Source organism: Brassica oleracea, chromosome C9, assembly GCF_000695525.1.
Source record: "Brassica oleracea var. oleracea cultivar TO1000 chromosome C9, BOL, whole genome shotgun sequence".
NCBI lineage: Eukaryota > Viridiplantae > Streptophyta > Magnoliopsida > Brassicales > Brassicaceae > Brassica > Brassica oleracea.
This window is the reverse complement of record NC_027756.1, coordinates 253,067-276,669: the sequence shown is the minus strand read 5'-3', so window position 1 is coordinate 276,669 and position 23,603 is coordinate 253,067. Positions and strand designations below refer to the sequence as shown.

The window sequence follows — 23,603 nt, the reverse complement described above, 5'->3', positions numbered from 1 at the left end:
ACTGGTTTAAACGCATCGGTTACGGTTGCGGGTGCGAGATTTTGCAAATGCGGTGGTTGCGATTTCAAGTGTTATTAAGCGTTTTGTATGACTGGTACAACGTTTGAAAATTGTTGCGTTTGCGGGATATTTGTGACTGGATTATAAGATATTGCAGCGGTTTAATAATAAATGACCCATATCAACATATTATAACATTAAAAAAATGTAAAAAAACATACTATTGTAATAAAATATAATAATTATCAATATAATATGATTAATAAAAATATTAGGTTTATTTATAAAAAATTCAAATTAGTTGAAATTTATAATTTTAATAAAATTTGTTTTGAAGATTTACATTAAAAAAATTAAAAAAAATATTTTATTTCATTTTATATATGTGTATATCTTTATATATGTGCGTATAGAAATGTTTAAAAATTCTAATAAATAGTTAGTTTAAAGTTTTTATAAAGCAAATTATGATACTGTTTGTGAATTTTAATTAATATATAAAATCTGTATATATATTTATTTATAATATTTCCATTTTAAAAATAATTTTATATTTATTTTTCCATCCGCAACCGCAAACGGTAGTTGTAACCAGTATTTGATTTCAAGAGGTTCGGAGCTGTTTGGACCGATTTGTATGATTGTTTCAAACCGCTGTCAACCGCTACCAACCGCAAAAGCTACATTTGTGGGTTACAGCGGGAAAACCAGTCACAGTCACGCCCTAAGCCATTTGTTATTTTGTTTTTATTACAGTTATGAAGATCATCCAACATGCAAAAACTCGTGTTATTTATCTGGTAATAAGAAAAACAACAAAACAAAAAATGCCAAATAATAATGCATTAGTAAAACAATGTAGTGGACTTAGTATGGAATGTTTTAAGCATATATCATCCAGACTTTTCTCTCTCTCTTTTTTTTTGTATTATTTTTAATATCGATTCCATTATTTGATTAAAACAAATATTATAAAAGAAAGTTCACAAAAAAAATCTAACCAAGTGGTCTTGACCTAGTGGTAAAAGGGTTTCAGTTGGAGCTTCTGCCCTGGGTTTGATTTTCCTTAGCCACTCATAGACACCTTAAATGGCAAGAAAATCCGGATTTCTATGGATCTCTTGGTGATTAGTCATTGGTTATAGAAAAGTTTATACGATCACATCAAGGTTATAAAAAAAAAAGGACGAAAAGCAAATGATAAAAACAAATACATACGTCTAATAAAAAAATTTGGGTTTTCAAAATTTGTTAACTAAAATAGCAAAATTAATTAGATTAGTTTATATGTAATGTTATATACATCGATTTCCACATTTATGTTTTAACGATTAACAAAACTCTTTTGAGAGTTCCACAAACACAAATCATGACAAAAATACGAGCAATTAGAAAACACGCGATGCTCGCCATTTTTCCAATATTCGTTTATTTTGCAAGCTGTAATACATATTCTTCAAGACAGATCGAATAAACAATGAAAAGACTAACACAGACGGATGGAAAACCATCAGAATCAATTTTTCCGATCAAACATATCATTATATCTTTTATAAATAGAACTAAATGTTCTTTTAACCTTCAATTAGACCCTAAAGCTCGAAGCTATTTTCCTTTTCTAGAATGGAGACAGGTAATACTCCTATCACAAACTTACATTATTGTTATCACCCTGTGAGAATGGCTATTTGGATCCAAAAGCAATTTGTTTTTGTTTTTTTAAATTGTTAACATATAAACACTTATGAAGTAAGTTAAAAAAAAAACACTTGTGAAGTAGGAAAAGCGCAGTTATCCGTCGTCGAGGCATGGAAGGAAGAGAAGATGACAAAGGTCACTAGCAAGTAAGAAACAACACAACCCCCTTTTCTAAGGTTCCGCAGTTTCTACACGACGCTGTGACAATTCTTCTAATTTGCAGGACTCAGAAGAAGCTCCATGAGATTTCAGGATGGGAGAATAAGAAAACAAGAAAGATCGAATCTCAAATCGCTAGTCTCCAAGTAAGTCCCACCAAAACATCTCTTGTTCTACTTGATGTTTATGACTCTTCTCTATTCCTTAACTAAATTGATGTTCAAATGAATCTATCAAAAACAAGAAGCAAGTCAACTACTAAAAGACTGCTGCATCAAATGTTGTTTTCTGCAGCGGAGGATGGACGGTGAGAAAATGGAGGAAACAGAGAAACTGAGGAGCAAGAAAGCAGCAGTTCACGCAAAAGCACGAGAGAAGAAAGCGAAGGTTCAAACTAGACGCGCTCAAGAGATTCTCCATGCCGAAGAAGAAGCTGTTAGGCTTCAAGCCACTGGACAGATTCCCAACAAGTCATCTTGCAGCTGCTTCTGACATACATGTGTTACATATTACTACCACCCATCTCCCCCCCCACTCCTATGTCATACTTGTATAATTTATGTGTGATTTTGGTTGTGTTTTTCATGAAGAGTGCTAAAATAATTGTATACGTCACACATGTGGACGAAACAATGCAAAGACTTATTATTGAAGTTGAAAAGCTGAAAACATAATATTAAAGACTCACGAAAGCACAGCTACAAGAAGACGCATCACAACATTTAAACCACTGACCAGTCTATGACAAAGAAAGACACATAATAGCATCAAACGACTTGTTAAAACTACATTTAAAAAAAAAACAGACTTCACTTCCATTACTACCCGGAAATTCAAACCTTCTAGGCCCTTTGTCTATATGTAGTTAAATCTTAGAAACAAGGGAAACTCAAAGACGCACAAATAACATTTTGGAGGTAGAGGCAGAATGAGATGACTTTTTGGGTTGTGGTTGCCCTGCCATTGGCTAGATAATCACAACTTTCTTCCCATTGCTTCAACCAACCTGAATAATAACACAAATCCGAATAACTTTTTAGGGATCTCATGTAAATAGGGAGCAAGACTAACTCAAAAGAAAATTTGTAGCATAAAAAGGACGAGAACTTTGTCTCCTAAAGATGTAACATGGCGTCTTAGATCTTTCATAAACACTATGTATTGTATATAGTACAATAATTATACTATAGAATCTTTACATGTAGTAAAAGGACCCAAAAGTAGGAACTAGGAACAATTCAAGTCTGTCCGTAAGTTGATATTACTTACCACTTATTACTGAGACACCTAACAGGAGACCAAGGGGGGGGGGTCAAACCCTTAGTTATTGGCAATAAATTGTCTGATCGATATGTGGAGGAATTTGCTTGATCTCTGTCCCAAGCTCTTGCTCAATCCGGTAACTACAAAAATATAAGACTAAGGTTAAACAACAAAGGTAGGCAGCATGAGTACAAACCAGTTAAGAGAGAAAAACATACAGGTTAAAGCGGTCCTCATAGGTGATGAGGTTCACAGCTAAACCAAGATGGCCAAACCTTCCTGATCGACCAACCTGAACAGCAACCGGGTATCAAAATCAAATGACCATCGATCAATGTGCAGGAATCAGTTACAATGTAGATATCTGACTTCCAGCTTACCCTGTGGAGATAAGTTTCTGCAGTCTTTGGGAAATCAAAGTTTATCACCACATTGACTGCTTGAATATCAATCCCACGTGTGAATAGGTCTGCATCATCAAACCATAAACTATTCAGGTGAAGGACTTGTCATAATTCACAAAGATAAAATAGCAAAACCAGTGTAACATGATGGCCTCAGACTAGCCACTCTTTGAGTTCTAAGAAGTGAATTAATTGACCAGCATAAGAACACTTAGGGCATACCAGTACACACGAGATTCCGGCATGCACCGTTGCGGAAGTCATGGAACACTCTGTTTCGGTGGTCTTGAAGCATCTTTGCATGGATGTAAAAGCACGAATACCCAAGTTCTGTAATTTTCTTAGCTAAGAGCTCCACACGGTTCACAGAATTGCAGAAAATGATGGATTGGTTGATTTGCAGCTGCAGAAAGAGAAGAAGAAGAGAGTCAATGCCAGCTAAAGAAAAGAAAAGAAAGCAATCAATACTTGAGTTCAAATCTAACCTTGGAGAATAGTGTATTCAAGCAATGAATTTTCTGTCGTTCTTCAACAAAAGCATAGAACTGCGTAATACCCTTGAGCGTAAGCTCATCCATGAGATTGATGATGTAAGGATTCGTCAGAAATCTATCCTTAAAATCCTTTACAGTGACAGGAAACGTGGCTGAGAACATCAGTATCTGACGATTTTGGGGAAGAAAGCTGATCAGATGCTCCACTGAAGGTTGGAACTCTTGAGATAAAAGCTTATCAGCCTGAGATAAAATAGATTTATATCAAAACTAATATAGATAAAAAATAAAAATTGAGAGTAATAATACAAAGTAAGCAGTCCACCACCATATACCTCATCCATAACAAAGACGGAACAATCTTTCAAAACACAAACACCCTTCTTGGTAAGATCCAGAATCCTCCCAGGAGTTCCAACCAGTAAATGGACAGGCTGATACAAACGCATGATGTCATCTTTTAGACTGGTGCCACCGGTGGTCACCATGACTTGGATCTTCAAATGCTTCCCAAGCTCCTTACACACCTGAGATGTCTGAAGGGCTAACTCTCGAGTTGGAACAATTATCAAAGCTGCAAACAAGAGAGGGCATCAGCGATAAACTAGGTTTGGAAGTAAACAATTAAAAACAGGAACCTTGAATGACGTTGTTATCTTGGTCAATTTTTTCCAAGACAGGAATACAAAAGGCGGCAGTCTTCCCGGTGCCGTTCTTTGCTCGGGCAAGGATGTCTCTACCGGTTAAGGCGATTGGGATACTCTCTTCCTGAATAGGAGAAGGTCTTTCAAAACCCTTCTCATAGATTCCCATTAGAAGCTCTCGTTTCAGAAAATAGTCTTCAAACTCGTTTCCTTTAGTTGCAGTCACATCCTGAACATGATAGCAAGTGAAGAATTGTGCAAATAGATTCTCACACAGGTTTTGTATTAAGCACATAAACCAAGAGCTTCCTTGTATTAAGAGCTAAGGTTAAAATGTGGGAAAATATCACAAACAGTACAACTTGGTTTATGTATTGAGCTATCTAACAAACGAAACACAACAGAAGGCATGTGGAATAATCAGTCCATGTACGCTTAGGAAAACAAAACAAAGGTGAAATCCTAATTTTATTATCGTTTCGTGCTTCCAAGAAGTGAATCTTACCTCAGTTCTGAAGCGAGTATCAGGTGCAGGTAGTTGTAGCCTCGCCTTCCAATCTTCCGAACTGGAGAGAGAAGAACACACAATGAATATAAGCACGCCTCTAAAATAACACTAAACACAGTTCAATGCCATTGTAGTAAGATAGGACAAGCAGCATTAAAAAGAAGACAAAGCTACCAACTTTGTGTCGATGGCTTGGGACAAAACACTCTTCTCAACTTGTGCAACTGCATCGCCGTTACTGTTACCGCCAGAGATCTGGGGTCTTCGAAGCCATTGTTGTTGCACCTGCTGTTGCTGAGACGTGGCTTGCTGAAACTGTGGAGGCGGCTGCTGTTGGTAACCCGGCCGAGACTGGAAATTAGGGTTAGGGTTGATGGCACCACGGCCAGCGCCAATCCCTGGAGGATACCTTCCTCTGTTGTTGTTGTTGTTGTTGTTGTTCATCACCACAAGAGTTTCCTTCTTATCGATCCCTAAAACGCTAATCTAACCAAACACTCTGCCTACGGGATAAGATCTGTACAGCAACGTCTAGTGTTTCCTACGGTTGTTGTAACTCAAAAATAACAAAAAGGAAACTTGCGGAGAAATCTAGGGTTGAAGCGAGAGATAAATAGAGAGCAGATCTGGGAAAATTTTTAAACTCAGCGAGATTCGAGGATTGATAGACAGTAAACGAAAGAGGTCCGGTCCACGCGAGGAAGGAGAGAGAGCGAGAAATCAAAGGAAGGCTTGAGAAAGACAGAGACGGGTTACAGGCAGACAAATCTCTCTGTAATATTAATAATAATAATGTTTTTCTTTCTGATTTTGTCTGATATTTTGGTGGGAGATACAGATGGATCATGGCTAGATAACCACGGCCTTGGGCTTGGGGAGTGTTGAACGGGCTTTTAAATTTTCTTAAATTTACAAAAACTTACACTGTGTTTCTTTTTATTTACCTAGTCATCAACCACTTCCTTTTCTTACAAAATTTTCTTTTCAAAATAAATTTCAGTGTAAAATTTATTTACAATATTTCTCACTTTATTTTTTTTATTGATTGAAATATAGTTAAATCTATAGATAATGATGTTTTTATTTTGAAAATATGTAAAATTAAGATTTTCTTAATTTGTATAAAATAAATTTCAAAACAACAACACGGATGGAGTATTAACCTGACATGTAGTTTGATAAAATCAAGGACTTCTTCCCTTTTCCTAAGACTATTATATAAAATTTGCACAAATATTTTTGCTTGATCAGCGAATCGAAGATAAAATAATTAATTATATAAATTCTTTTATTTAAACACATATAATAAATTCTAATGAATTTCCCTATCTTTGAACTTGAAAAGGAATAAAAAGAATATGGGCAGGTGGCTTTAGCAACCCTAGCTATTTATATATGTTAAAATAATCAGACTTGCAACAACAACAAAAAAAGAAAACCTCTAAAGCCCTAAATAAGTTGGGAGCCACGACGAGCAGACAACTATTCTCTTTGGCCGGTAATAAAATGGCTTCTGTGATGTTCACCGACTGCTCCTCCATCTCTTCAACTCTCCTACACGTTAACGGCCGCAGAGGCGCCATTCTCTTCCCTCACTGCGTTGGCCAGCTCCGCCTCCGGAGCACTGCCTCTGCCCGTGGCTGCTCCATCTCCATCCGCTGCTCTTCTTCTCCCTCTTCTGCCACGTCAGGTAAATGGAAATTTCAGAACTGTTTTTGTCTGAGAAAATTGAGTTTGAATATTCTATCAAAATCATAAAATTTGATTTGCGCTTGGTAGTTGATGGGAAGGCTGTGGCTAAAACCATTAGAGATGAGATCACACTCGATGTTTCGAGGATGAAGGAATCTATCGGCGTGGTTCCTGGATTAGCCGTGATTCTTGTTGGGGACAGGAAAGATTCGGCCACCTATGTGAGGAACAAGAAGAAAGCCTGTGAATCCGTTGGAATCAAATCGTTAGAAGTTCGTCTAGCTGAAGATTGCTCTGAGGAACAAGTGTTGAAATCCATCTCGTGCTTCAACGATGATCCATCTATCCATGGAATCCTTGTTCAGTTGCCTCTTCCATCGGTAACTTTATTTTCATATCTTGAAAAAAAAAAAGAACAGAGTTTTGAATGTTTTTATGTGTATATATATGTGTAGCATATGGATGAGCAGAACATTTTGAATGCGGTTAGTATAGAGAAGGATGTTGATGGATTCCACCCGCTAAATATTGGACGGCTTGCCATGCGTGGTAGAGAACCGTTATTCGTTCCGTGTACTCCTAAGGGGTGCATCGAGCTGTTGCATAGATACAACGTTGAGATCAAAGGGAAGAGAGCGGTTGTTATCGGAAGGAGTAACATTGTCGGTATGCCAGCTGCTCTGTTACTGCAGGTGATGATAGTGGCATTTGTTTTCACTTGGACTGAGATAATTAATTGTCACATTTTTTTTTGGTAAAATGGTGTAGAGGGAGGATGCAACTGTTTCCATTATCCATTCAAGAACCAAGAACCCTGAAGAAATCACACGGGAAGCTGATATCATAATCGCAGCGGTTGGGAAACCAAACATGGTTAGAGGTAGCTGGATTAAACCGGGTGCAGTCATTATTGATGTTGGGATTAATCCTGTCGACGTAAGTGAACAATTTGGACAGTATCATAGTAATGCAGATCAATGCAGTGTTTTGACATTCATATATTGTAAACTCGCAGGATCCAAATGCTCCACGTGGATATCGTTTGGTTGGAGACGTGTGTTACGAGGAAGCTTGCCAAATTGCATCAGCCATCACACCTGTACCTGGTGGTGTAGGACCAATGACCATTGCTATGCTTCTGTCCAATACCCTGATATCGGCAAAGAGAATTCACAACTTTGAGTGACCTTGTAGGAAGATTGATGGCTTTTTTTTTTTTTTTGGAATTAATAAGGCTTTTCTCAGGATACAATAGTCTTTTATAAAATGTCTCTTTTTTTTGGTTGTATGAAACCAAACATGTTCTTTTGATGGAAGGAAATGGCCTTTTGGATTTAACAAGTCTCCACAAACAGTCTGATTCTTGCTTTCTTGTGTTCGTCTTTGACATACATAATTTTAACTTTTATAATTTTGTGGGTGGATGTCAAACATAGACTTTTTAATAACAAAAAAAAAAACCAGACGGGCATTAGCCTAGTACATGTTGAAAGGGTGCTGTCCACATGTTACAAATTCTTAAATCTTTCCTAAAAATTTCCTACAGAATCAGATTCAAGAGAGCAGAAATCAATCAGCAACAGCTTGTACGGAGATCAATCCCGGCTTCAAAATGATCTATTCCTGCTCCATTCTCCTCTCTCTTCTTCCTGAGAATCGTAATCTATTCAAGGATATAACCAATGGTCCTAAAGTTAGACTTCAAACTCCACCATTAACCATGACATGCTGTTGTTAGTATCTTAAAAGAAATGCCAAACCTTTGGCTTCGCTATCGAGTTCCCATAGTATCCTATGCCAAACGACAGTGACGAGTAAGCAGCAGCTATCTCTACAGCGTTTAGCTCCGGCCTATCTCCAGGGACCTTGAGTGGAATCAGAACAAGCAAGGCAAAGCTAAGATTAACAATCAAAAGAAGGAGAAAAACTGAGAAGGTTCTTCTAACTCTTAGGCTTACAGATACAGAAGCATCCGCCTGAACTACTAGAATTCCACCAGTTTTGTCAGTATCTCCACGCTCTGAGCCCTCTTGTTGAATGACAGAGCGTAAAACCTTCATGGCGGCAGATGCTGGACCAGCCTGTGAACTATGAACATAACAAACCACTTTTTAGCTCTTCCGATAAAGAAGTGCAAAGCCACACCAAAAATAACATAACCATTAAGAAGTTTAGCTCTTCCGATAAAGAAGTGCAAAGCCACACCAAAAATAACATAACCATTAAGAAGGTTTATGGAAGTATACAGTGATAATGAAGTACAACATTCCCTAGCTGCAAATCCTTTCATAAGATACTCTCCAGCTCCAGATACACAACAGCCCACTATACATGGATCTCCAAATAGCCCTTTAGAGGCTGCCCAACATCCAGAACCATAAGTTGCTGCCAGACCTACACGCCCACTAATCTGAAATGCAATATCATTACATGATAATCAGTATTGTTTTTTTCCTTTCTGAAGAGAACTAGGAATTGATTGTTATTACCTTCATTGCAATACCACCACTTGATGATCCACAAGCAATGCGTCCTGCACTGTCAACACAGATAACGCCAACAGTATCCATAATCTTATCCTCATCTACTGCTGCACACAGTGACGGTCTTTCCTCGCATGTTCCATTCTTCTCAGTTTCCCTTTGTCGTTCTTCAGAAGAAAGGTTATTCTTTGCCTCTACCGCTGAAAGCATACTCTTAAACTTTCTCCACTGGTTTCTTGCTCTCTCTGTAACCAGCCACTGTTTCCAACATAGGAATATACTAAACAAATAATTCTCCAGGTGAAGTGATTGAGAGTAAAGATGGAGAATGGGGAAATCTGAACCTGATCAGCTTCTGCGACAGTTTCAGGCAAAATAACATGTTTGGATTGAGCCCAACGTCGAGCTCCTTCACCAACCAACATCCTGAGGAGGCAGATCAGAAAGTTCAATGCTTGTCGAAACATATTCAAAGGAGGGTTGTGATATTAGAACAAAGAAGGGTGATTGGTTACATAGGAGGTATACGGCCTAATAAGCTTGAGCCACTCATCTGCTCCTTCACCAACAAAGCAGCGATCTTGATGGCATTTCTGACACCTGATCTACAGTTCACATTCCAAAATATTCAGCAATCCGATAAAAAAAAATAATGTAATGTTGAAACACAAGTTACAAAGAAGAAGGTTGAGATGAGAGCAACCTGGAACAGCTCCAACGGCACCAAAGATCCCAGAATGACCATCCATAAGACTAGCATCACATTCCACGTGTCCATCTTCTGTCAGATTAGAGCCTCTTCCAGCATTTGTGCTCGGATCGTCCTAAGATTCACATGAGAATCAGCCACTCTAGCAGCAGAGATATACAGAGTTATTTTAGCTATAATCAAGAGCAAAGTACCTCGAGGACTTCAATAGCAGCTGAAACAGCATCTATGCAACCACCAGAATCCTAAACTCAAGCAAAGATCACACATCATATCATTTAGTTCTGTATCATTCAGTGAGTGTGAAATTAAATAGGAGGACCTGGCGAAGAATAGTCGAGGCGGCCAGGCAAGCACGTCTAATGACGGATCTAAGAGCTTTCTCGTTAGCCACCGCGTGATATCCGGCACCGACGTGAACCGCCACGAAAAAGCGCCGGCTTTTATCTGCCGCTCCGTCGCAAGCCATCTTCTTTTTCAGGCGAAACCTCTTTGAACCTTTGATACAAGAACCTTGATACACGCCGTTCTGAATTAGAGAGGTAACGTCGTGTCGTTTTGAAGATCCATTTGAACAATTCCTGCTGTTTGAATTCTATTTTTTCTTCGGTGGCGAAAGACCTTATTGCCTATTGAAGAACAAGTAAGGATTCGAGGTGAGGGGGGCAAAAGACGAAAAACACCCTGAGTAGTCAGATCAATTGCAGAGAGAGAGGCCAAAACTCAATTTCATTTCACCCTCGAGTCTCATCTTCTTCGTCGTTTCCGATCCTCCTTCTGATATCGCTAAGGTACTCCGGAATCATACTCAATTCGAAGAATCTGTCATCATTTTTTCGCTTGTAGTTTGCTGTTAGCGGGATAGGGTTTTGCATTTTGGGTTTGATGTTACTGATGGATCTGGTCGTCTTCGGTTTGGAATCAGGAAAAAGGAATCTGTATCTAAGAAAAAATGGGAGGAGGAGCTGGAGGAGAAGGAGGCGATTTCAGAGCCAAAGTGTGGAGTATGTCTGGTGGGCCTTACTGTAGGCCCAAGCACTGGCGTCGCAACACCGCCTTTGCGATGCTCGGCGTTTTCCTTGTCTGCATCCCCATTGCCATGAAGTCTGCCGAGCTCGAGGTTTTATTCTTTTTCTGTGTAGATAATTCTGTAGCTTATCAATAGAGATTCATTACATGCCAGTTTGGATGTTTCTCATCATACACTCTGTGTGTGAATATTGTATTAGATAGCTTTGTTTTATCTCTTACACAAGAACGTTGTAATGTGTCGCAAGTAAGATTAACAATGTACGTTTGTGTTGGGAGATTTTATTGATTGATTGATTCTTGAACTCCTGAAACTTAAGTGCAACAGATATGGTTTAGAGATTGGTTTGGATGCAAATGATCGATGGCTTTTTATTTTATTTTTGGAAGCCTGATGCTTGATTCAAGCCAATTGTTACAAGGATCTAGCACTTATATATATATATTGTGTATCATGACTAAAACAAAACTTGTTGTTTTTGATTACAGCAAAGGCCGCACATGCCCGTACGTCCAATTCCTTCTCAGATTTGGTGCAAGAACTTTGGAACCAAGGACGATTACGAAAAAGAGCATTAAAGACTCTTGTTTTGCTTGCTGTTGAGACAACTCTCTTTGGCTTGGTTTCTTGTTTTGCAGACGACAATGTGAGCGCATGACAAAACCCCCTTCTAGATTTTTCACAGTATTGTGACCATAATAATAACAATCTCTCTTTGCCTTGCCGTGTTGTTAGACCACATGGGATCTTCCCAAATTAAGACATTTCATGTTTTTCCAGAATCCCAATTTGATCAGGGTCAGGTTTTATCTAAGGTAGAATCCATCCGAGTTTTTTTTTTGAAACATTATTATGCGATTTTACCTTTAACCAATTATCGGAATAATGCTTTAAGAATCTTGGGTAAACGACCTATTTCTCTCTCAGAAGTATCATATAGTAACACTTCCACGCAATGTTTCACCCTCGTCTTAATTCCCTATTTATTGAATTTAAAAACGTATATCCCCATCATTTGAATGTTCGAAACATATTTACACATAATAACTGGTTTGAATGGTTTAGAACAAAACCGTGATATGAAATCACTTATACCAAATATCAAACCAAATTAAAACATGACCCAGCTTTAATTTGATTCGTAGATCAACCAAATTGACAATAAACCGAACCTAACTGTTTCTCCTTTCCTGTGATGAATAAAAAAAATCACCTTCTTCTCATCATCTCTACCCAATATTTTTCTCTCCTCTGTGTGATGAGTAACAAAATTCACTCGCTTCTCTTTCATCTCTTCCACTTTGATTGATCAATGATTATTATTTGTTTCATTTCTTTCGCTTCTCTTCTCTCTCTCTCTCTCTCTCTATGCCTCTGTCTATATCTCGCTTCTTCCGCCTCTCGCCGTGGCGTTAATGGCGATACCGGACAAGAATCCCACTGCGTCGGCGTTACCGGTGCCGTCTTCACGAAGAATCCTCATCGTCGGGGTCACTGGGGTCATCTTCCAAAGAAATTGAAGTGACAGAGTTGAGAAATTGGTGTGATGATGATGACTGTTAGTTGAAGAAGAGAATAATCGGGGAAGATGAAGATAAAGATTTAGGATTTTTAATTTTTAATTTTGTTTTAGATTTCGGTTTTATGTAATTTTGATTTACCCATTTTAAATGAATCATAATTCGGTTAACTTCATTTATAATTGGTTATAAAAAAAATTGGTAAACACTAAACCAAATTAAATTACGGTTTATGTGGGATTGCGTTTAAAACTTAAATATCATGTGTAAATATGTTTCTAACTTTCGAACGGTGGGGATATATGTTTTTTAATTCAATACATGGGGAATTAGGGCGAGGGTGAAACATTGTGTGGAATTATTACTATATGATACTTTTGGTGGGGAAACAAGTCGTTTACCCAAGAATCTTCGTTTAAAAGGTACGTGACTGGATTGATGATTATGCCAAAATGCCGAATAGCTAGAATTTGCATTTTGATGGTCTATGGATGATCTTTATTCTTATGTCCTGTGGCAAATTGTTTTAAGGCCAATAAAACATTGACACACACAATACATCTTCTAACAAGAAAATGGGAAAAGAAAATTATAACTTTCTTTAAATATTTTAAATATATTAGAGAAAGAGAGACTGCACATGTTTTTCCTGCTAGTTAAATTATACACAAATTTTAACATCTTTAAAATCGTGTGTTTTGGTTGGTAAACTTGTGACGTAAGTGGGAAGTTGTCGAGGGGATAGCCTGTAAGTTATCTTTTTAGATCTACGAAAATAATGTAGGAGTTATTCGATTCATAACATATCTTTTAGACAAGAACGGTAGAAAAAGAAAGGAGAAGCAGTGGTTAGAGTTAAAAGCTGACGGTCTCAAGTCGCCACAGCGAATATAATTTTAAAAGGATGGTTTTCTATAAAAATGCTCGAATTATTCTTTCCTTTCCTTTTCTTCTTCGGTATTTTTTTATGTTATGACGACGTAATATTTTTGTTACCAGAGGTACACGCATGGGTAAGAATGTAAACAAGACAACACGGAAACACGTGTCAGTGATCTGACGGTGAGTTAGTCAAATGTCCTTTCACCTCTCTACTATGCGAGGAAAATAATGCAGAACCGTGTTTCCGTTTATACCCTTGTTGCCCAATCTTTATTCGGGCAACTCTAAATTTAATTTCCCTTTCTTGCTTTTTTGACTTTACACTAATACATATTTTTTAATGTTCTTTTTAGAGAAATTAAAATAGGGACATAAAAGTAAACAAAAGAAATAAATGCGTAATTAATTTGGCTGACCCCCTTTCGCTCTTACTAATCCTCGGGCAGGTCTCAGACAGCTTCCTCTCTTTTATTCATTCCACACTGGAAGAGGAAGAAGAAGTAAGAGATCAAAGCTCAACCTTGTGTTGTGTATAAAAGTTTTGACTAATTTTGACGGTTTAACTTGTCATATCATCGAGTTCCGGTTAGCAAATTCGGTACCTGTGTGGTTTTGAGTTGATCGGATCTTGAGAGTGAGATTATGTGGAGGAACATTGCTGGCTTCTCCAAGGCTGCTGCTGCTACGGCGGCGGCAAGAACCCACGGATCTCGGCGGTGCTTGTCAACGGCGATTCCTGGCCCTTGCATCGTCCACAAGCGTGGTGCGGATATCCTCCACGATCCATGGTTTAACAAGGTTCTCTTTTCATCTGATCTATATTCCCTCAATTTGATTGGTGAAACTCTGTGGGAAGTGAGTTTATAGCATTTTGAAATCTTGTCAGCTCGTGTGGTGCCTTTTTTGAAGTTTGTTCCTTTCTCATTTTTGGTGGTGGGTTCATGTTTGCACAGGACACAGGTTTTCCATTGACTGAGAGAGATAGATTGGGGCTAAGAGGCTTGCTTCCTCCTCGTGTTATCTCCTTTGAACAGCAATATGCCCGTTTCAGTAAGTCTCTTTTGGATCCATGCTTATGCCTTTTTCTGGTTTTCTGAGACTTCTTTGTATAAACAAATTGGCAGTTGAGTCCTTTCGGTCCCTTGAGAGGAACACGCAAGGGCAGCCAGACAACGTTGTGTCATTAGCGAAGTGGAGGATTCTCAATAGGTTGCATGACCGTAACGAGACTTTGTACTACCGAGTGAGTTCATTCATAGTTCTCTTTCTTTTTATAATCATGACACATCCTGGAGACATAACCATCTCTTGTTCTCTGCAGGTCCTTATTGATAACATCAAAGATTTTGCCCCAATTATATACACACCCACGGTTGGACTGGTTTGTCAGAACTATTCCGGTTTGTATAGAAGGCCCCGAGGAATGTACTTCAGTGCCAAAGACAAAGGAGAGATGATGTCTATGATCTATAACTGGCCTGCTCACCAGGTTGATATGATTGTCATCACAGATGGTAGCCGTATCCTTGGCTTAGGAGACCTTGGTGTCCAGGGTATTGGGATTCCTATTGGCAAGCTCGACATGTATGTGGCTGTTGCAGGAATCAATCCACAGAGAGTATGTCCCATCTCCACAATGATAATCTTCCTGTACAAAGCAGGTCATGTCTTAGTTTAAAAATTTTACGCTTGTTTATATTCAGGTTTTGCCGATTATGTTGGATGTGGGAACGAATAATCAAAAGCTCCTACAGAATCCTCTCTGTAAGCTACTTTTTATTACTAGTCTATATGATTGCACTTCTATGGATGTGTTTCCTTTGATACGTGATTCATGTATCTACAGATTTAGGACTCAGACAACCTAGGTTGGAAGGAGAGGAGTATCTTGAGATTGTTGATGAATTTATGGAAGCTGCATTCACGCGTTGGCCTAAGGCCGTCGTACAGGTATTTATATACCTTAGTTTCTACTTTGGATTTGCCTTTTGGTGGTGAGGATGGCTAAAATGGTTCTTTCATTATATCTTCAATCATAATAGTTCGAAGATTTCCAAGCGAAATGGGCTTTTGAAACTTTGGATAGATATCGGAAGAAGTTTTGCATGTTCAATGATGATGTCCAGGTATCTTCTCCTCATTTCACTTCAGCTGCTTCTACTTTAAAGCTACTCTTTAATAACAAACAATGTTGGCGTATGATCTCTCAGGGAACTGCTGGTGTTGCTCTCGCTGGACTATTGGGAACTGTAAGAGCCCAAGGTCGGCCTTTGTCCGACTTTGTGAACCAAAAGATTGTTGTGGTGGGAGCTGGAAGGTACTTGGTTATCCACTTTAAAAGTCTTTTGCTAATGTATTATTACTTCTGCAGTAACTTTCATCTCATCTTCGTATTGTAATATTTCTTCTTTTCTTTATAGTGCCGGGCTCGGTGTAACAAAGACGGCAGTACAGGCGGTTGCGAGAATGGCAGGCATCAGCTTCGCCGAAGCAACGAAAAACTTTTACCTGATAGATAAAGATGTAAGTCTGTGTTATCCCTTACTAGTTGACGTCATCTGAATGGTTTTGTCTTGCTTAATAATAAATATTTTAGCTCGTGGAGTTGACTTTGAAACTGTCATATTATTGTCTCTTTTTAGAGCTTGCTTTTGGATGTTGTCTTAAGCTATCTACTAAGTCAAAAACATTTTTCATAAGTTATCCCTTTGACATACTAGTTTTGTCTTGGTCAGCATATTGTTTTTTTTTTTTTTTGTTTAAATTGGATTGCCTCATAAGATCCTGAATAATGTAATGAAAACGACTCTGATTGTGCTTCAGGGTCTTGTCACCACGGAGAGGTCAAAACTTGACCCAGCAGTTGTACCTTTTGCCAAAAATCCAGCTGAGATACGTGAGGGAGCAAGTATCGTTGAAGTGGTAAAGCTTAAAGCCTTATTGTGTTCTTGACTTGGCCGATTATTTGACTTCATCTTCTTTTCTCTACAGCTGTTCATGAAAGTTGAGACATAATAATATTTTCTTATACAAATATGTTCAGGTGAAGACAGTGAGGCCACATGTACTTCTTGGTTTATCTGGAGTTGGTGGCATCTTCAATGAAGAAGTAGGTGAACCTGATTTCAACAAACATATAGTACTTTCATGGTATATTGATTAACAGTTTTACTGACTAATATGGTTTAACTGGTTTCAATTTGTGCAAAGGTTCTCAAGGCAATGCGAGAATCTGATTCATGCAAGCCCGCCATTTTTGCTATGTCGAATCCCACCTTGAATGGTTTGTGTGTTTTTTTTTGTCTTTCCAAAATAATGTAACAATGTTTCCTTGAAAGAAGATCTAATCTGAACACTTTTTTTTTTTTTTTTTTTTCTGTTTGGCAGCTGAGTGCACTGCTGCTGATGCATTTAAGCACGCCGGAGAAAACATAGTGTTTGGAAGCGGAAGCCCATTTGAACACGTTCAACTTGGTATGTTATAGTGAGGTGTTCATTTTTGGATTTTTGTAACTCTAATTGCTTAAAATCTGATACAATATAATTCATTTTATTCTTAAAACTTGCAGAGAATGGTAATGTTGGGCATGTGAATCAGGCCAACAACATGTACCTATTCCCCGGGTTCGTTTTCGCTTATTGAAAACTGATTCAACGAATCACATTTTAATCCATAAGTATAGCTCAAAACATTATGGTTAACAGGATCGGGTTAGGGACTCTTCTATCTGGTGCGCGTATTGTAACTGATGGAATGCTGCTAGCAGCTGCTGAATGGTAAGCAGATTGCATTTATTTGGTTCTCTTCTATCTAATATGATATAAGTAATGCTGACGATTAATATATGTATTTTTCATCTACTATAACGCAGCCTTGCGTCTTACATGACTGACGAAGAAGTCCAAAAAGGCATCCTTTACCCTTCGATCAACAAGTATTGTTTCCTCTCTTTCTTTCTTATCCGTTGATTTATATCTTAAACGGTTGTATAAAGTGAACTGGTTTTTGAACTAAAATGCAGCATCCGACACATAACAGCTGAGGTGGGGGCGGCTGTTCTAAGAGCTGCTGTTACTGACGACATTGTAGAAGGACATGGGGATGTTGGTCCCAGAGATCTCAGTCACATGTCTAAGGTATCAAAGCAATTGAGCTTTGTATTAAACATGACAACTAAGGTACACTAGTAGAAGTTGGAATCTAATTGCATCTTTTTTTTTTGTATTGAAACAACAGGAGGAGACAGTGGATTACATCACACGCAACATGTGGTTCCCAATTTACAGCCCTCTCGTGCACGAGAAATAGACTCTTTGAAATCTCTCAGCTCTCATAATAAAAGCCAAAAATACAAAAAAGAACTTCTTCCTCCTCCTATTTGCGGTCAACATTGTTTCTTCTTTTCCCAGTATGTGCTATGAATGCCATGATGCTAATGTTTTTAAAGACAGAGAACAAGAACAGTGTTAGCTCTAGGTCACCTGTCCCTTGTCCTTTTTCCGATATTTTTTTTTTCCAATGTCTAAGATTATGTCTGAAAAGATTATATAAAACATTTTTTTGTTTGGGCAATAACATTTATTTGAATCTGCTCTGCTCTTCAAATTTCGGTATAGGGCTGAAACGGTTCTGGTTCAATTTTTTTTGTCTGGTTCGAACCAGTTATAATGAAAGAAATGGAACGAGTAAATTGGGCCTAGGCCATAACATGAAACATAAAAGACGTAAAGAAAACGGCACGTAGTCTGGAACACGCAAGCCTGTTGTGTTGATTCTTATTCTTCTTTCTTTCTTTCTCGACGTTGGCGGAAAAAGGAATGTTGAGAGAAATAAGAAAGAAAGAGATTGGACAAATCAGCGACCAGCCTGGAATATGATTTAAGTTTAAAGAGCTCCGCAGAATATTCTCCTTTTTCTCACGCAAACCCCTAATTAATAATTTTTTTTTTTTTTTTCTCCTCCTCCTCTTACGCTCGCCCTTTGCTTTTTCCCCCCAAACTCGACGCCAAATCAGCTTTTTCTCAAATCGTGCTTGCTTTGATCAAACCAAAGATTCCCTTCTCCAGGTATGGGAATTGCTACGATTCGTTTCTTCTGATAAACTTTGTTCATGTTATTTAACTCTCGTATGTGAATGTTTGGTTATCGTATTGGGAAGACTCTGTAGAATGAACGGTGAATCATTATTTTGAATTCACAGGAAACAATTATATCTAGTTGGCAAAAAAACCCAGATTAAATTAAAAGAAACTTCCTTAGCGTAGATTCAATGATGTAATCACATGTTCTGTATCTTGTTTGATTTTGAGAATTAGGATATGTCTTAAATAATAGTTTATGTTAATTTCGGTTACAGGTGGACATTGGTAGAGAGGTTTAGTTGAGGACATATATATATATATGATGATGAAACAGCAACAGCACCAGCAGCAGCAGAAACAGCACATTGCAATCTTTACGACAGCTAGTCTTCCGTGGCTTACGGGAACTGCTGTTAATCCTCTCTTCCGTGCTGCCTACCTTGCCAAAGACGGTCAAAGACGTGTCACTTTGGTCATTCCTTGGCTTACTCTCAACCACCAGCTGCTTGTCTATCCAAATAACATCACTTTTGCTTCCCCTTCCCACCAAGAAGCTTATGTCCGTCGCTGGCTTGAAGACAGAGTCTCGTTCCCGTTAGGCTTTGAGTTACTTTTCTATCCAGGAAAGGTATTATTCACTTTTGCCCTTCCGTCCTCAACTAGAATTTATCTTTCTACTTCCTTCCTTTCAAATACTTTTATCATCTAAAAGTTGACTTCTTTCCAGCTTTATTTAGCCATCATATACGTGTTAGCCTTTTTTTTTTGGCTATGAGGCTCGGACCTTTCATGGAGATTAGATAGTTTCTTCCACCGTCTGTGCTTTCTAGAGTTGTCATGTCTTTCCATCATTTACATGAACCTGCATATTCTTTTACTTGCATCTTGATGCACGTTGTTAATTTTCTTTCTCGTTAATCATAATGACAAAGTCTCTCTTTTTGCTAGCATGTTGTGAATGTAAATCTCTATGTTCTTACATATTCTGACGTGAATTTGAATTTGTTCTTATTGCAGTTTGCTACAGACAAAAGAAGTATTCTTCCTGTTGGGGACATATCAGATGCCATTCCTGACGAAGAGGCAGACATTGCTGTCCTTGAGGAGCCTGAGCATCTAACATGGTTTCATCATGGCAAAAAATGGAAAACCAAATTCAACTACGTCATAGGGATAGTGCACACAAACTACTTGGAATACGTAAAGAGAGAGAAACAAGGCCGCCTCAAAGCATTTCTCCTCAAGTACTTAAACAGCTGGGTTGTTGGCATTTACTGCCACAAGGTAAACTTTCTTTACAGCTACCAATAGAAATGATGGAGTGATTGCTCTATATGTTTATATCTATCTGTGTATCATTATTCAATAGTTTGCTGGCCTTATGTTAACAGACCTTTTTGATGATGCGAATCAGGACTTGTGCTAATTATGTTTACTACTCATACAGGTGATTAGATTATCGGATGCGACTCAAGAATACCCTAAATCTATTGTCTGCAACGTTCACGGTGTCAACCCCAAATTTCTAGAGATTGGTTTGAAAAAACTTGAACAGCAGAAGCTCCAGGAGCAGCCCTTCACAAAAGGGGCATACTACATTGGCAAGATGGTCTGGAGCAAAGGGTACAAGGAGCTTCTTAAACTACTTAAGAAACACCAAAAGGAACTTGCTGGTTTAGAGGTTGATTTATACGGCAGTGGAGAGGACTCTGAAGAGATCAAAGAAGCAGCCCGAAAACTCGACTTGACGGTTAATGTTTACCCAGGACGCGATCACGCCGACCCTTTATTTCACAAGTACGTCTCTAGTTTAATAACCTCGGCTATGCATCATACTTGTAACATAGATTCTTATCTTTATCTAAGCATTAATTTCCTTGCAGTCTATTGGGTTCTGTTTATAGTTATTATTATGTCTTCTGTTTCAGCTATAAAGTGTTTCTCAACCCCAGCACAACAGACGTGGTCTGCACAACAACTGCAGAAGCCTTGGCGATGGGGAAAATAGTAGTATGCGCAGATCACACATCAAACGAGTTCTTCAAACAGTTTCCCAACTGCAGAGTCTACGACGATGGGAAGGGTTTTGTTAGAGCCACACTCAAGGCACTTGGGGAACAACCATCACAGCTAACAGAGCAGCAGAGGCATGAACTATCATGGGAAGCTGCTACGCAACGGTTTATAAGTGCCTCAGATCTGAACAGGTTATCAAGAGCTGATTCCAACTTATCAAAGAGAAGTCTGTTTGCTTCATCTTCTATAAGTGTTGGGAAAAACTTAGAGGACATGTCTGCGTATATACATTTCTTGGCGTCTGGGTTTGAAACTTCAAGAACAGCGTTTGGTGCAATCCCTGGAAGCTTGCAGCCAGATGAAGAGTTGTGCAAAGATCTTGGCTTGACTCTCAAGACTCCTTCCCGGAGTAGTCTCAAGGAAGATTGACCCTTGTTATATAAAAAATGTGTTGTATTTTGCTAGAAAATTCCTATGTGATTTTTTATATACTCAACGAATCATTCTATAGCTTGGTGGAATGTTTTGATGGTTTATAGTAACATGACAATTAGGTTAAACATATCATATTGGTTTGCTCTGACTTTGTTTTTTTTTTTTTTTTAATCAAGGTTTATGCATAGCTGGTGTGTGATTTTGTATTGGTAAATAATTTTTTTATATCAATTAATAAATATAGGTAAATAATTCAATATAAATTTCATTTTACAAATTATCCAATTAATTAATACTGGCATATAAATAAATTTTTGTTCTCTAATATCATTTATTTCATTTCTTGAATAGTAAAAATTTCATTAAGATCTAAGAAATCACAAATCTTATATTTCAATTTATTTTATGTAATATTTAAAAGTATCTAAAAATTTTCATCAAAAATTTTAGAAATATTATCATTTTTTCTAGATCTTTTACTGGGTCAAACGGTGTCGGGTCACGAGTTAATGACGGTTTTTAGATTTCTGTCGGGATTTAACAAATTTTTAATTAATGAGCTTTTCATTAGATTCGAATCCGATTATATATATGTAATCGGGTTTACCGATTCAACGGCATGTCTAGATCGGGTATAAAATACTAAATAAAACTCAGGCCACAAATATAATTATTATATAACAAAATATGTAGATCAAAATTCAAAAAAGATACTTAACAATATAAGTTAATATTTTTTTATCCAAAAATCAAACCCGTGCTTTCAAAACGCGGGTCAAAATCTAGTATACCTATTAAAATCAATGATTTAGTACCAAATACCCAAAAATATATGTATTACCAAAACTGAAATATCTGAAAATATTCGAAACGAATAATTTTTTTTTCGTAGTTCCCAAGTCTTCCTTTAACTACCCAAACTAGAACTGAACCCAAATAGGTCTGTTACTATATGGTTCTTAAATTTCTATATTCGAACTATCTGATATCTAAAATACCTGAACCGACCTGAATATCCAAACGCATTATAAACATTAAGAAAATTCTGTTTTTATGTGTTTAGAATAGACAGGGGCATCCAGATTCTCGGGTTTGGTTTGGTTGGATCCTTTCAATTTCAAGTCCTAGACAGTTGGACACAATTGGATATTTAGAAAAATTCGGGTTTTCGGGTCCAGGTCGATTCTGGTAGACAATTTCCATACATGAAAAAGAACTGCAATATTTGGATACAAGTGGTTTTGGTTTGTGGGCCTTATGAGTAATTTTCAGGTTTTTATATGTTTTTAGATTGATTTCTTTGTAATTTTTGGATCACTTGAATATTTTAGGTGTTTTTTTATATTTTGAGGTCGGTTTCTTTGTAATTTTTAGGTCTTTTTTATGTTTTTGGCTTGGTTAATTTGAAAATTTTGAATATAATTCGTCGGATCTATTTTATCATATATCAGAAATTTTGTCCAAAATTTATCATATACCTGACTTTTACTCATCGGGCCTAGGGTTTGATTTGTGTCATGTCCATAATAAAATTTTAGTGGAGTGAAATTAGATTCTGATCCGTCTTTTAGAAATTTAAAGGGCGGATAAATTTTTTATTTTACATTTTTTTTTAATGTTTAATTTCATATTTGTAGGTATATTTGTATTTTTCTTTGTAATCATATTTGTGTAAATTTTGTTTTTAAATTATTAGTAAGAGTTTTTGATAATTGTATTGAATTTGTGATATTGCATAACTATACACTTGTGCCATATTATTAGGTAACAAATAAGAGTAACAAAATAAATACAAAAATATATTTGAATTCCAGATTTGTTGTCATATACGTATCTTTTAAAATAGAGATAATTGCTCATGTGAATTGATCTGCACAGGAAGAAAGATAACTGATTATATTATTAGAATATATTTGGTTATTTACTTATTTTTTAAGTAGGTCACATGGAGAAAAAAATGTTCAACTAATCATTTATCAATTGGTCATCATCCTGATTTAATAGAATAGATCCGTTAATTAGATAAAACCAGAGAAAAAATCTTAAAACTCGCTACCAACCCGCGATCCGATACCGGTTGATCTGACAAAACCCTGAAAATCTATATTTTAATAGTAAATAACAGTATTAATTTATTTTGTTATTAATAGTCTATTATAAATTATATTTTTATTTATTTTAGTTTTAAAATTTAATTTTATTATAATATTTTAAATGTTTTTGAACACTCAAAATCTTTATACATTTACGTTGAACCGGTAAACTCTTATATATTGATAAAAATAATGAACTGATTAGTTTTTCTGAACCATGAACTTATTTTTTTTTTTTACACCAAGGAGCCAAAAAATATTCACAAATTTATTGAAAATTCTAATGGACCGATTTCTATTTTTCTGGTTTAGTATATTGAAACTGTTATCCTTTAAAACCCAGCGTGTGAATTGGATTTAAATATTTTTTTGCTTAGTATATATATAAAGAATATGAATAAGAGTGCATCAATCATTAATATGAATGAAACTGGCATATTATCGCATCAAACATTAAGAATATGATTAATTAGCGTTTGTTATGTAAATAA

The 23,603-nt window shown here is 37.0% G+C and overlaps 7 protein-coding genes across 9 annotated transcripts; 5 read left to right on the top strand and 2 right to left on the bottom strand.

Annotated features, from left to right (window-relative positions):
- Positions 1-1,507: 1,507 nt before the first annotated feature.
- Positions 1,508-2,660, top strand: LOC106319049 (uncharacterized protein At3g61260-like). Of its 2 annotated transcripts, none has more exons than XM_013757264.1 (4): positions 1,508-1,633; positions 1,781-1,844; positions 1,922-2,003; positions 2,152-2,660. In XM_013757264.1, exons 1-4 carry the CDS (start codon positions 1,624-1,626, stop codon positions 2,347-2,349), a joined length of 354 nt encoding a protein of 117 aa, XP_013612718.1. In that variant the 5' UTR covers positions 1,508-1,623; the 3' UTR covers positions 2,350-2,660. The 2 variants fall into 2 exon arrangements, with proteins under 2 accessions (XP_013612718.1, XP_013612717.1); XM_013757263.1 differs by having other exon boundaries at positions 1,778-1,844.
- LOC106319048 (DEAD-box ATP-dependent RNA helicase 8) lies at positions 2,558-5,945 on the bottom strand. Its single transcript, XM_013757262.1, has 10 exons — positions 5,349-5,945; positions 5,168-5,228; positions 4,657-4,891; positions 4,354-4,592; positions 4,010-4,261; positions 3,747-3,927; positions 3,501-3,589; positions 3,339-3,412; positions 3,127-3,260; positions 2,558-2,863 (listed from the first exon to the last, which is right to left on the bottom strand). The coding sequence occupies exons 1-9, from the start codon at positions 5,612-5,614 to the stop codon at positions 3,182-3,184; spliced, it is 1,476 nt and encodes a 491-aa protein (XP_013612716.1). The 5' UTR covers positions 5,615-5,945; the 3' UTR covers positions 2,558-2,863; positions 3,127-3,181.
- A 653-nt stretch (positions 5,946-6,598) lies between these two features.
- LOC106319000 (bifunctional protein FolD 4, chloroplastic-like) lies at positions 6,599-8,203 on the top strand. Its single transcript, XM_013757187.1, has 5 exons — positions 6,599-6,860; positions 6,950-7,242; positions 7,318-7,554; positions 7,631-7,798; positions 7,878-8,203. The coding sequence occupies exons 1-5, from the start codon at positions 6,677-6,679 to the stop codon at positions 8,046-8,048; spliced, it is 1,053 nt and encodes a 350-aa protein (XP_013612641.1). The 5' UTR covers positions 6,599-6,676; the 3' UTR covers positions 8,049-8,203.
- A 108-nt stretch (positions 8,204-8,311) lies between these two features.
- LOC106318998 (putative threonine aspartase) lies at positions 8,312-10,648 on the bottom strand. 2 transcript variants are annotated; one of them, XM_013757186.1, is made up of 10 exons: positions 10,377-10,648; positions 10,249-10,299; positions 10,049-10,169; positions 9,911-9,950; positions 9,690-9,771; positions 9,352-9,603; positions 9,109-9,272; positions 8,821-8,950; positions 8,623-8,727; positions 8,312-8,525 (listed from the first exon to the last, which is right to left on the bottom strand). In XM_013757186.1, the coding sequence occupies exons 1-10, from the start codon at positions 10,521-10,523 to the stop codon at positions 8,436-8,438; spliced, it is 1,182 nt and encodes a 393-aa protein (XP_013612640.1). In that variant the 5' UTR covers positions 10,524-10,648; the 3' UTR covers positions 8,312-8,435. The 2 variants fall into 2 exon arrangements, with proteins under 2 accessions (XP_013612640.1, XP_013612639.1); XM_013757185.1 differs by having other exon boundaries at positions 9,861-9,945.
- Positions 10,649-10,745: 97 nt separating this feature from the next.
- On the top strand, positions 10,746-11,872 carry LOC106319001. The gene is made up of 3 exons (XM_013757188.1): positions 10,746-10,845; positions 10,980-11,174; positions 11,573-11,872. Exons 2-3 carry the CDS (start codon positions 11,007-11,009, stop codon positions 11,660-11,662), a joined length of 258 nt encoding a protein of 85 aa, XP_013612642.1. The 5' UTR covers positions 10,746-10,845; positions 10,980-11,006; the 3' UTR covers positions 11,663-11,872.
- A 2,049-nt stretch (positions 11,873-13,921) lies between these two features.
- LOC106318356 (NAD-dependent malic enzyme 2, mitochondrial) lies at positions 13,922-17,826 on the top strand. Its single transcript, XM_013756292.1, has 18 exons — positions 13,922-14,284; positions 14,440-14,536; positions 14,611-14,729; positions 14,808-15,104; positions 15,190-15,250; positions 15,333-15,436; positions 15,529-15,612; positions 15,697-15,803; positions 15,907-16,009; positions 16,310-16,408; positions 16,530-16,595; positions 16,697-16,769; positions 16,874-16,960; positions 17,056-17,110; positions 17,192-17,263; positions 17,359-17,421; positions 17,509-17,623; positions 17,724-17,826. Exons 1-18 carry the CDS (start codon positions 14,129-14,131, stop codon positions 17,793-17,795), a joined length of 1,830 nt encoding a protein of 609 aa, XP_013611746.1. The 5' UTR covers positions 13,922-14,128; the 3' UTR covers positions 17,796-17,826.
- A 225-nt stretch (positions 17,827-18,051) lies between these two features.
- LOC106318357 (digalactosyldiacylglycerol synthase 2, chloroplastic) lies at positions 18,052-21,164 on the top strand. Its single transcript, XM_013756294.1, has 5 exons — positions 18,052-18,553; positions 18,844-19,196; positions 19,586-19,852; positions 20,016-20,365; positions 20,497-21,164. Exons 2-5 carry the CDS (start codon positions 18,888-18,890, stop codon positions 21,011-21,013), a joined length of 1,443 nt encoding a protein of 480 aa, XP_013611748.1. The 5' UTR covers positions 18,052-18,553; positions 18,844-18,887; the 3' UTR covers positions 21,014-21,164.
- Positions 21,165-23,603: the final 2,439 nt, after the last annotated feature.